This window comes from Zootoca vivipara, chromosome 9, assembly GCF_963506605.1.
Source record: "Zootoca vivipara chromosome 9, rZooViv1.1, whole genome shotgun sequence".
Lineage (NCBI taxonomy): Eukaryota > Metazoa > Chordata > Lepidosauria > Squamata > Lacertidae > Zootoca > Zootoca vivipara.
Genome location: NC_083284.1, coordinates 25,967,286 through 25,980,620, shown reverse-complemented (window position 1 = coordinate 25,980,620; position 13,335 = coordinate 25,967,286). Strand labels below are relative to the sequence as shown.

General features: G+C 40.9%; 1 protein-coding gene across 50 annotated transcripts in view; it reads right to left on the bottom strand.

Moving 5' to 3' along the window:
* Positions 1 to 13,335, bottom strand: part of ANK2 (ankyrin 2) — a 310,153-nt gene that overhangs the window by 60,961 nt on the left and 235,857 nt on the right. For all 50 annotated transcript variants that reach the window (XM_060278521.1, XM_060278531.1, XM_060278530.1 and 47 more), the window contains 5 exons: positions 12,765 to 12,962; positions 11,318 to 11,416; positions 11,120 to 11,218; positions 9,178 to 9,276; positions 6,824 to 6,922 (listed from right to left, as the gene is read on the bottom strand). In XM_060278521.1, coding sequence (XP_060134504.1) covers positions 6,824 to 6,922; positions 9,178 to 9,276; positions 11,120 to 11,218; positions 11,318 to 11,416; positions 12,765 to 12,962 — 594 coding nt within the window. The remainder of the gene's footprint in view (positions 1 to 6,823; positions 6,923 to 9,177; positions 9,277 to 11,119; positions 11,219 to 11,317; positions 11,417 to 12,764; positions 12,963 to 13,335) is intronic.

Here is a 13,335-nt window from a genome sequence, read left to right as displayed (position 1 = left end):
AGAAAATGTTCTCTCATACTGCATTACGGTGTGGTATGCTGGTTTGACAGCCATGGGCAGAGAGTCCCTACAGAGGGTGGTGAAGACAGCCCACGACATCTGAGTCTGCTAGATGTTATCGCGGGAGACCATTGCCTCAGAAGAGCAAGGAACATTCTCAGGGATGACTCATACCCTGGCCAGCACCTTTTTAATCTCCTGTCCTCAAGCAGGAGATATAGAAGCATGATAAGCCACACCAACAGGTTAAAGAACAGTTTCTACCCATGGGCCGTGAGGCTGCTGAATGGAAGACAGCAACATTGCAGCTGACGTTTGGGGTTGGTGCTCGTACAACAGCACACAGAGTGTAACAAGGACTGAGAGATTTGGGGGGAGGGCTTGTTTAATCTCACTGTAAACAAGTGGTACAGTGACAATTCTATTTCTATTCTGTAGTTCTCGTGGTTTTTCCCTCTCCAAAAGATGTCACTTCCTTTTATCGCTACAGAAAACTTGGCCATGTGCTGTAATGAGCAGCAGTTTCCTTTAGCAACTGGTTTTGCATTTTAAAATGCTTTTAGCAGATTTGTTAATTGATATACATGCAAAACTTATTCAACTCTTTTGAGGCAGGATGAGTTCTAAAAAACACATTAGGTAACGTCTACAGAAAGAAGTTAAAGGATGCATATGGAACTTGTTAAAGCTGTAAAAACCCTTAGAAATGAAGCTTTGAACGATGCAAAATATTCAAGATGTGAACTCTGGGCAACATGTCCGAAGAACCTGCACCTAAAATAGTAACTTTATTACTTTCTCATGTTTTACCAATATATTTCTATTAGCATTTTATTCATGTATTTGTTTTTTAAAGCTTGTAAAATTACAATTTGTAAAAACAATTCAGAACAATTCCGTTTTGTGATTTAAGCATACAGATTCATATTTATTTCCTGCTAAGAAAACCAGCCACAGTAGCTTATGGAAAGACAAGATAAATTGAGTTGAACATTGAGACATTACCAGAAGAAAGTATTAGAGGGAAGCATATGAGGGTTGTATTCGGCCGGGTCATACCCATGGCAGACACATCAAAATCAGTTGAATTGAATAACTTAATCCAGCAATTTTCATGGGTCTATTCTGAGCATAATTTAGTTGAATATAACATACAAAAATGAATAGGTTTTCTACAAAAATCTCATAAAAGTGTGGTTCATCATTTAAAACTGAAAACAGGATTTAAAAGGTGAAAAACTAATATGACTGTGAGAAAATCTTAAGTGATAGACTAGACAACAACTGACATGGACAGCACCAGCGGAGGGCAGTGTACCAATGCCCCCCTAGGTAAGCAGTGTGCACACATACACACACATTGCTCTATGGAAATTAATAATAATAATAATAATAATAATAATAATAATAATAATAATAATAATATCATACCCATCAAATTAAAATAAATCCATTTAAAATGAACATATTTATTTGAAAGGTAACAGAACAAAACAAAACAAAAAACAAAAAAATCAATAACATACAAATATCCTGTTCACGGCCCAATGTGCTCAAAGCCGGAGCATATTGTTGGTTTTCTGTATTTCTATAAATATAAATGTTCTATAAATATCAGCATTCTCATCACAACCAAACATGAATCATGTTGAATCATGATGGCATCCAATATAAGGACAAGTTCTAGTTTGGAAAATTTGGGAAATCATTTGGCTGCGGATAACAGGCCTCAGTTTACTCTATTGTAGTGAAGACGCAAGGAGTGGAAGCAGAAACCGATACCCAGTGTTAATGTTTTTAAATATTAACTGATTTAAGAGACTAGTGATTCTTCTTTTTTTCATTTGCATGCATTACTGTTTCAATTTATTGTACTTAAATGCTTCAGCTGAATCTCAAAGCAGCTTACAAACAGTAACAACGGCAGCAATAAACAGAACAGAACATCAGCGCGAAACATCACAATTACAATGCCTGGGGCCTGGGCCAAATAAAAGTTGGCCTTACCAAATCATATCAATCATTAACAAATCAACAAGACAACAATTATAAGTATTTATAAACCATACAACAATACTAATGAAACAGCAGCTTTAAAAAACCATTCTGCCTACCCAATGTATTAAATGCAGAGAGCCCAGCATCTTGAGAGGACCTTGATGAAATAAGAATACCTAGAAGCAATTCCATACTATAACAAACACTTTCCTCAAATCACATAATGTTGTGCTTGTGGGCCATAACAATAACTCAAATAACTCAAACCTACAAACTCATAAAGAGACTGGGGGAATATACCCCCATCATTGGTACTGCATACTATCACCAAGAAGTGCCACCAAGAAGTACCACCTAAGAACATGGGGCAAGCCTTCTGGATCAGGTCCATAGCCCATCTATTCCAGCATCCGGTTCTCACAGTGGCCAGTCGGATGCCTGTGAGAAACTGGAAACCAAGATCTGTCCCTTTCTGTGACTTCTAGAAACTAGTATTCAGAAGCATTATGCCTCTAACAGCGGAGGCAGAATAGAGCCATCATGGCTAGTAGCGACCATTCCCCCACCCCCACCCCATAGCTGCCAAGTTATCCCTTTTTTAAAGGGAAATTCCATTATGCTGAATAGGCTTCCTCACGAGAAAAGGGAAAACTTGGCAGCTATGCCCCACCCCCACCCCCCAAAAACCCAGTAGCAATCCAAACAATTAGAGGGAGCAATATCCTTTTGCAGAACTATGGGCCAGGTGAGCAGCAATCGGCAGCAGGCACAGCCCATCATTCTGCTCAACAGCTCAACAATGCTTAAAAGTCACATGGCTTTTCTTTTGTAAAACCAGAAAGTTTTTTCTTCATTAGAAAGGTCAGACAACAGCAGGAAATCAAAGCCTGCCGAGATTGATTAAATGCACACCGCGGGGCATATGTTTCCAACATCTCTCTTTTCAGTAGCAAAGAAATGTGTTAACAACTACATTCAAAGAAGGAAAGCCTGCTGATGGAATGATACTGCCTAAAAGCAGAAAGAAAGTAAAATGCTTGCTTGCAAAGTGATATGTAGTATAGTGGGAAGTAGCAGGTTTGAGTTTTCTGGGGGTTTTCTGAGTAAAAGCAAAGATGAAGTGGACCTTCTGTTCTCAACTGGAAAAGGCCCTGGGCAATAATATGAATACTCAAGCTCAGACAATATCTGAGCTGTTCTCGTACCATTGCTGGTTGAATGCAGAGGAAGATTATATGGAACTGTCAGAAGCTGTGTGGACTCTCCTACTAACCATATGATGGAGTTCCACTTGGAGGTGTATTTGGGGTTTGGGGGTCAGGATGAAATTTTTTAAGCTTTACTCCTCAAAACAGTGGGGATAACAAATTTGTTCATGGTGGTATACATTCACCATGTAAGCGTTACCATCACAGAGGTTTGTAGCTGCTTCATAAAGATGGCAGCTATCCACTTATCTCCACCACATATTTCTTCTACTGCCACTGCTGGTTTGAGATTTATTTTTCATTGGATTTCCCTCCTAACTTCAGAACTCCTAGAGGGTGTTACCATATTTATTTTCTTAAAATAGGCTCTGTAATAGTACAGTCAATAGCAACTTGCCCAGTGGGGTGGAGGGGCAACCATAGCACCCTGGCAGGTGTGTTGTTGCTGTTTACAGGGAAGGAGAGAGGGAGGGGTGAGGAGACTGGCCCAGTGCCAGACTGTACTACTTCTAATTGCAGTCAGTAGGGGGACCAGAACAGTGCTCTGCAATACTACTACTAGCAGTTGCAGTTATCACAGTACTGTACTCATTAATGTATTTTTTGTGAGTATGAAGCGACTGAGTCTTATGGACAGATATACACAGTCAGTCTTCTTTTGCGGTTTGTTTGGGTTTTTGCCATGCTCAGTTCAAGTCATCCTACTGCCTACATCTCATTAATAACCCATAGCTCACTCTAGTTATAATTCCCAACAAACCATTTTGATTCTATCTTTATCAGAACATAACATCTGAGACTTACTGTAATCCTGCATTGCAAAAACAAAATTGCTTTCACTCACACATCTGGACGTTGTTCCAGTTCCAGAACCAATCCTCAATTTAATGGGAATTGCCGAAATCTATGTACTACTCTGATGTTTAAGTTCTCTCGAATCCCTTGCGTGGGATTGGGGTTAGAATGCCGGACTAGGATCTGCGAGACCAGGGTTCAAATCCCCACTCCACTATGAAGCTCACTGGGTGACCTTGGGTCAGTCACTGCCTCTAAGTCTAACCTACCTCAGAGGGTGGAGGATTAAATGAGGAGGGGGTGAACCATGTATGCCACCTTGAGCTTCTTAGAGGAAAAAATGTGAGGTAATAATAATAATAACAATTTATTATTTATACCCTGCCCATCTGGCCGGGTTTCCCCAGCCACTCTGGGAAGCTTCCAACAGAAATATTAAAACACAATAATTTATTAAACATTAAAAGCTTCCCTAAACAGGGCTGCATTCAGATGTCCTCTAAAAGTCTGGTAGTTGTTTTTCTCTTTGACATCTGGCGGGAGGGTGTTCCACAGGGCGGGTGCCACTGCCGAGAAGGCCCTCTGCCTGGTTCCCTGTAACTTGGCTTCTGGCAGCGAGGGAACCACCAGAAGGCCCTCGGCACTGGACCTCAGTGTCCGGGCAGAACGATGGAGGTGGAGATGCTCCTTCAGGTATACTGGGCTGAGGCCATTTAGGGCTTTAAAGGTCAGCACCAACACTTTGAATTGTGCTCAGAAACGTATAAAAGCAAATAAATAAAATGTCTAATGCATACTTGCAAAAACAATATGACTGACTGAAGAGTCTAGGTTGAAATTACACAAATGTACAAAAGGTGTAAGGTCCCCGCATGCTCTGGAAACGAAAATCGGATCAATGTAAAAAAAGTTAAATGAACTATTCATCAAAGTACAAAATAAAAAATGAGTTACAAAGGTTCTAAATAAATATATAACAATAGATGCCCACTATGCATACTGTAGTCAAGAAGTTAGGAGACATGTCCTTCTATGAATAGGACAAGGAATGTTGCTTAGGGAACAGCCCTCTAGTTGTCAGTAGGGTGCATGCACTGTCAGTGTGCACTCATGGCAAAAAAATCCTGGCCTAGAACATACCTCATACTAATTCCCCTTGCAGCCACTACACTTCTTGTGCCATTTGTACACTAGGGGTCCTTTGGAAAAGGATACATAGCCAAATCTCAGGTTTACTGATTTTCTGCTTGGTCTCTATAATATACTAGAAAGGTATCTCATGCTCTTTTAGATAAGCGAACCACAGACAAGCAGAGACAAAAGGTGCAAAAAAAGAGTCTAACTGTGGATACTTCAGCACTAAATTAGGATACCTTCAGCACTCAATTAGCAATGGATGCATATTCCAAAGGTGGAAGTGCAATCCAATGAGTAGGCCATAGCTGCCAAGTCTCCCGTTTTCCCTGGGAAATCCCCATTTTTCCAGCTGTTCCTAGCTCAAAAAACAGATTTTTTTTGTTTTTCCCCGGTTTATTCTGGCGCGGTGGCCATTTTGGAACTGGGCGGAGCATGCTCAGAAGCGACTTTTGATGCTGCTCTGCCCAGTTCCAAAATGGCTGCAGTGCGACTTCTGGCGCGGTGGCCATTTTGGAACTGGGCAAAGCAGCATCAAAAGTCACTTCTGAGCATGCTCCACCCAGTTCCAAAATGGCGGCAGCACTACTTCCGGTCTGCTATTTCCGGCCCGGTCCCTTATTTCTCTGACAGCAACTTGGCAGGTATGGCATAGGCCCTCCGAGACTCAAGATTCCAGTACCTGAAAGAGCAGCTCTCCTGGAATTGTCCTGTCTCTTAAGATCTGAATGACATGCTCTTTCTGATTTCCCACATCCAAGGCTGGTAGCATGAGAACAGACCCTCTCTGCGGCCATTTGTCTGGTGCCTACACTGTTATCCTTCTGTAGTCGACAAAAAACTGTCGTTTGGGGATTTTACGGACCTGTCTGTAGTATTTGTGTGGTTTATGCATTTTAATTGGTTCTATCTGTTCCTCTTGTTCATTATTATGATATATATTGTTACCTGCCCTGAGGTCAAGGGTGAGGGAGGACAGGAAAAAACCTCCTAAATAAATGAAGTATCTTGTAAACATAACCAGAGTATGGCATTATAGCTAATTTGAATTCAACCAAGACCCATTAAGCCTGACGTGAGAATGAATTTTCCTGTTCAAAGTTAAAGCAGATGAATATGACTCACAGTTTTACATCATGGTAACTTGGGGTGTGTTCAACCCAGTTAAGCAAGACAATTTTAAATATTTTTAGTCTCACAAACTTCACCAAATAGCAGCAGGGTTTAAACTCAAGGATTCTGCCGTAACTAACTTGTGGACAAAAATGATAAAGTAGCACAAAGTTTAGCAACAAGCAAATAGAGTGGTGGGCAGCAGGCACCTGCAATCACTTACAGTGTTTAAGTCTCATTCTGCAGCATCAGAAAGGTCAGAAAATAAGAGATAGCCAAGAACATGGAACACAAAATGAGGACTTGGCATGGCATCCAATTGGATCTTTTGGAGATACAAGGCATACAAGCTACACAATACCATCTTAATATATTTTATGGTGTGTATAAATAAATCTATCATTTCCACAGCTAGATGTCCATGGGTACTGTCTACAAAAACTGAAAAATAATTGTTACATTTAAATTATACTTCTAAAACGAAAAAATAAGAAAGGCAAAACAGAATCAAAAATAACTAAGAACAGAAATGCCCCTCTGAATAAAGAAGAGAAGATAAGGCTGGTGATACTCACAGTTGTGGTGGTAATCACTTCCTCGGTTACAACCTTTAATGTATCAACCACTGAGATATATCCCAGACGCTTAGCAATTGCTAAAGCAGTGTTGCCATTCTGAAAGGAGAAAAGAGGGAGAGAAGGAGAAGGAGAGGGAGGATTATGATATGAACCAATGAGCTCACACCCTGCACTGAATGAGCCAGCATTTCCATCCAAAACAAGGCATTCGCTTAGGAAAAATCAGTGTGCTTTACTGTTAAATCTGAATCTCTCTTTGCAACTTTGCTCAGACTACAGCCCCAATTGCCTTGGTAACAAAATACACAGAACATCTGCCTGTTGCACTTAATAAAAAATATACTGCTTTTAATGGTTTAACCCACAACTTTCTATATTACACATTATAAAATCTGGCTTTGCTGCAACTCCTGATTAATTTTACCAAACATGTTTTTAATTGAGAATAACCTGATTAATAAATAGCTTAAGAGGCTCCACCTGAAAAAATAGAAAGATGAGATTATTCAGGCAAATGGTGCAACAGGAACAAAACCTAGGGAAGGCAAAACAAATCAGAGACTGTATTTAAAATTCAATATACAAATGCCACTGCCAACAGGATACCCTCCAGATGTTGTTGAACGACAGCTCACATAATCCCTGGGAGTTGTAGTCCAACAGCATATGAAGGAAAGCACATTGGTTATCCCTAGACTGGGGGGGGGGGGAGAGAGAGAGAGATAGAAATTCAGCAATTGTATGCCTCAATTTCTATTTGGGTGAACAAAATAACAGAAGTAATTTTGCTTCTTTTTTCTAAATGTAATATATTTAATCCAAAAGTAGCACCACTAATTTGTTTTATGTTTGGTGCTGTACAAAATATCCTTCAGTTTCAGTTTTCAGGAGTTAAGTAGTATTTTCAGGGAGAATGTGAAATATTTCCTAGGAAAATCTAAACTGTGCAAGCACTTGCCTTCTGAGAATACTTACACACACACCCAATGCAGTTTCAGTACCAAATTTTGATTTCTCATATGTTGATTTTTGTCTGGGAGAGCTTCTAGATTGTTGCTATTTTCAGCTAAAATTTAATCATACACCAACAAATTTGGGTTGTGCCATTATTGATGATTGACAAGTCTTGCACATCAACCCATTTCCCCAAATGATTTGGCTTTTTTGATAAAGAGGGTGACTGGAAAATGTGGTGGGATGACACTTAATTTGATGCAACACTATGCTCCCCGCAAACAGAAAGCTTTTCTATTCTGTGTGAAAAATGACTGTGTCAACAGGGCACTGTTTCATCCAGGGCCGCCCCTACGGCCAGGGGGCTTGCCCGCTCACCCGCCGTGGAGCTGTTCCTGCCGGCCGGCCGGGCTGCGCAGCTCTGGCCGCGCAGCTCCGCCCGCCTGCCACGCTGGGAAACGGGGCGGGGGCGCCGGAGGGATCCATCGCACCACGGCGCCAGGGCGCCAAATATACTTAAGACGGCCCTGGTTTCATCTCAGCTCTAGTCAGGCTACATAGAAAGCCAATTTGACCTCTGAGGGTATGTGGGACTGCTGACCCGGTAAGTGGTCATTCTTAACCTGAGAAGCCATGGTTTCCAATGTTGAACATTTTCTGAAGTTGCACAACTTCCTATAGGAGCACCAGTTCCTGGCTGACCTCTTTTGGTCCCGTCAAATATTTTTGGGTGGGAGCTCCCCCCCCCATGTCCAAAAAACACAGAGGTGAAGCGTGGAGCCAAGCGCATCATGGCACAGCTCCAACGGCCAGCTCCTCTTTCTCCTCCTGCCATGGAGGTGAAAGAGGGTCAAAACAGCTTCCCGCCTGTGGTGGCACCAGGAGAGGAGCCACCAACCACTGAAGCTGTGTAGCTGCTGCGTTTGACTCCTCCCCAGCTCCTCCTGACGTCCTGATGTCAGGTGCATGATGTTGCATGCCCCCCCCATTGCCTTTGCAAGCTGGCGCCTCTGCCTCCCTTCATGTTCCTCTGAAACTCTTTGAAGGAACGGATTTCAGAACTGGTCCCAACAACCAGGTCCCATTCTCTTTTGAATGGAATACAGTCTTCAGATTGTCTTGACATTATACTTTCACTGAGTCTAACCTTTAGTCACACACTGGGAGAACGTGGCTATCAGTGAAATTATACCATTCTCTATTCTTTGAGGAAACGGATACACACTATTGTGTCACAGCCAACCAGGAAACAATCTAAGATAATAAATTAGGCACTACTCTTTCCCTATGCTGGATGGTAAGGTGGGTGATTTCTTATCATTAGCCTAAAACACAGAACCAGAAAGAGAAATGTACACCATGAAATGAAGAAAAGAGTGTGGCAATGCCATGCTTACCGCAGTGATTGCATTTGGTTTGGCCCCATGTTGGAGAAGAACATTGATGATGTGTGTGTGACCTTGCTGAGCAGCTTGATGCAGAGGAGTGTAACCATTCTGTAGTTAGTGGTAGTTCACACATTTAAGGGAGGGAAAAACAGCAACATCAATATATATATATTTGCATATTCCCTAGATTATTTTAATGAAGGTATAAATCATAATTGCTGGCAACCTTGCAATCCTATCTGTTTGGATATTGCAATTTTCATTATTAATACATTTTATAGAAAATTATTCTTTCACCATTAATAACAGAAGGCAAGTAATAGCTACCAGATCTATAGTAAGGTTTAGGGGAAAAAAGGAGGTGAGGAGAAATTAATCAATGGGCCAAAGCTTATAGGACAAAGCAGTTATTAAGTAAATACTAGTGATGCCATGGAAGTTTGTGAAGTTTTTATATTCTTTAAAACTGTTCACAACTTCCCCTCCATCCTTTTCTATGGGCTAGTCACTGGAAGATAGGTATGAGCCAATGCATCACACAAACCCTTATTCATCATCCAATTGATTTATTTTTCTTGGAGATTTCAGAGTGTAATATCCATGAAGAAAAAGCAAACAAGGGCTTCAAAGTAAACTAACTTTTGGTTAGAAATTCATTTTTCCATTTGCTTTTCTCATATGCTGCCTATATTTCTTAAAGCAGGCTTATGTTCTAAAAGCAACTTCAACTAAATATAACACTGGGTGAGACAGAACATTTAGAGACAGAGGCAATGGCACGACAATTCCAATCCAGCCATTCTTAAGGCCACACAGTAAACTACTGAAATGGAATTTTTCAGAAAAGGGGGGGGGGTTGTTATTACTGTAAAACAGCAAATTATAGAACTCTTCTTGCTAATAACACACCATGTGCCAAACTTAACTGAATGTATTGGAGGCAAGTTAAAGAGGAAATATATTCAAAATTGGTGCATTTTATCTTTTAAGTTTCCATACAGCAGAGGACATTTTAAAACAAAACAAAACCCCAACCCCTTTCCAGACTAGCTGGCAGCCAGATGTATGGATTCACTCAGTTAAAAGAGCAGCTCCCTTTTGCTAGATTTTCAAAGTATGTATCTATCTCTTAGAAGCATGGGAACGAGGTGTTCTTTTTCCTATAAAGGGACTTCGCAACTTTAAAAAAACTGCACTCATGCTGAAAGCCGTTTGGAATGTAAAGGAAAGAATTGGGAAGGGCTTAGAAACTGCAGTTAAGGCTCACTGCTTGTCCCCACATGGTTGCATTGTGGGATAAAGGCCATGCAAGCCAACTGAACTTCTTATCTTGTCCAGAGGGTTTTCAGAGAGTTCTGTCATTCTTGCACCAGCCCACTAGGTTTTCTATGCTGGGTTCAGAGGAAGGGGCTTCCCTCCTCTGGTAGTCCAGAGATTTCCATGCTAGGAGCAGAGGAGGGCAGAATGTTCCATTCCTTTCCTGCTGACCTGCTCAGTCAACTGCACACAATTCCTTATCAGCTATGGCTTCCTGGCTAGTCCTTATATACAAGACCACTTTAAAACATGTATTCATCATTGACGAAGGCATGCCTGAACCAAGATGTGTTTCAGAAAAATCACACCAAAGCACAAGTCTCTGGAGCATTATTCTGCTTCCATTTTATAAAAAAATAATCTGAAAATTGAAATCCACATGAGTGATCATCTGTGTCTGCTTCTGATGCATGCACATGTGTCCCTAGTCCACAAACGAATTATTAATGGTTCTCAGCTTGGCTTACTGAGTACTGCATTGCAATTTTGACCAAACTGGCTACAGTCAATGAGAACCACATTCTGCTTTCAGCATACTTCCCTGGAACAGTTAAAATACGAAGTGCAAATTACCATCATATGTTTGCAAAGCAGCAAAGGGGAGGGGGAGATAAAATTATGAACAAATGTTTACCTTTGTCTTTGCATTGACGTTAGCTCCCTGCTTCAGGAGAAAGTTGACCATCTTGACGTTCCCATAGTGACAAGCCACTATTAATGGACTGTAACCCAGCTACAAATAAAGAGCGACCCAAAAAAACCACAAAAATAAGTAGTGAATATGATATCACACTGGAAATTTATTTTATCATCTTGGAAGTTACTGATATACCTTAGTCTGGGCATCTTTGTTTGCCCCATGTTTTATCAGCATATCCGCTACATTCACTTTATCTTCCTGAGCTGCCAAATGTAAAGATGTCAATCCACTCTGTAAATTAAATATAAACAGTCTTTTATTGTATTATAGATACAGAAGTATTTGCAACAGCTGAACCTTCTGAAACAGCATCCAAACGTAAAGCTTATTACCACAGTCAAACCTCAGGCATACAAAGGCATGAATGGCAGTAGCTATGTCTTCATTGAAGAGAAGATGTCTTCTCACCATGAATATCCCGAGGCTGTGAACTAGTGCTACCAAGGGGCCTGAATCCCATCAATGGGAGGAATCTTAATCACTTACAAGTCAAATAAAAAAATTCCTTCAGTAGCACCTTAAAGACCAACTAAGTTTATATTTTGGTATGAGCTTTCGTGTGCATGCACACTTCTTCAGATACACTAGAAACAGAAGTGTCAGACCCTATATATATACAGAGGGTGGTGGGGGTGGGTGGGAATGGGTGGTGGGCTGATGGGAGTGGTAAACCTGGAGATGGTTGTTAATGGCTAATTGCAGCCATCAGCAGCCATTAACAGCCATCTCCAGGTTTACCACTCCCATCAGCCCACCACCCATTCCCACCCACCCCCACCACCCTCTGTATATATATAGAGTCTGACACTTCTGTTTCTAGTGTATCTGAAGAAGTGTGCATGCACACGAAAGCTCATACCAAAATATAAACTTAGTTGGTCTTTAAGGTGCTACTGAAGGAATTTTTTTATTTTGCTTCGACTCAGACCAACACGGCTACCTACCTGTAACTACTTACAAGTCAGAAAGACTGCCAACTATCATTCTGTCTATCACATCCACCATGACTAGATTTAATTCTAGGAAGCTCACTCACAGCCAAGCCCCAATTATGGCCCAAAATGAAAGAGCAGCAAGTGTAGATCTGAAGAAGATGAATGTCAAAGGTAGAGATGGATATCATGAGAGAAATGATAGCACTGAATGCTATGGCCAGGGGCCTCATACACATATTGAACAGGAGAAGAACATCCTATGAGGGCAATGAGCAAACGTCCATCACCATCCTTTGGGGCCTTTCTCTCAGGAATGAACGAAAGCTTCCAAGAACAGATCTCCCTACACAAGTCACGCCAACAACATCACAGCACCAACAGAATAAATGCATGAAAAACCTCCTCTGTTATTCTATAGGCAGAGAACCAGGCTATGAGAACTGTATGGGACCAAAAACCAAGCAAGTTAGTGTTTTAGAAAGCTTCTACTATCCAGATTTTATCGTGGTAGAAACATATTTATCTGTTTCTGCATATTTAACATACAATAATATTTTTCTGTTAACTGTGTGACAATACTATCCCTTCTTTCATTTTCTAGATAGCATTAAGTGGATTTATTTCCAGTAACAAGAAGGCATTACCTTTGTGGCCACGTGGATATTAGCTCCTTTCTCCAAAAGTAAGTTCACCAGGTCAGCATGACCTTCCTGAGAGGCCAGGTGAAGTGGAGTCACTCCTTGTTTGGTCAAAATATTGGTCTCTGCTCCATAGTTCAGCAGGGTTGTGGCTATTTGCATCTGATTCTTCTTAGCAGCAATATGTAGAGGGGTATATCCATTCTAAAAACCAGTTGCTTTGAATTAATATCTATTTGTAATGTCTGCTTTCTTTCACAAAAATATCAATGCATTATTTCTCCAGAAAATGACCATTCTTCTCTTGCTTTTACTGAGTCTAAATCTTCCACCTAAGGGAGGAATATTCTTCAGCAAGCAAGATATCAGTCAGGGATTCTTGTGTCAGAGCACAGCAGCATGGGATATTTTTGTGACACCAGTTAGTAGTGAAATCCTCAAAGGTTTGCACATTATTCAAGAACAGGACCATGCAATGACTTTTCTTAAATCCTGTCCGTCGCTGGAGATTTCCCCCTAAAGCTTAAAGGTTTACTTCTGTTAGACAGTATGCAATTTTAATGTAACTAATTATTTC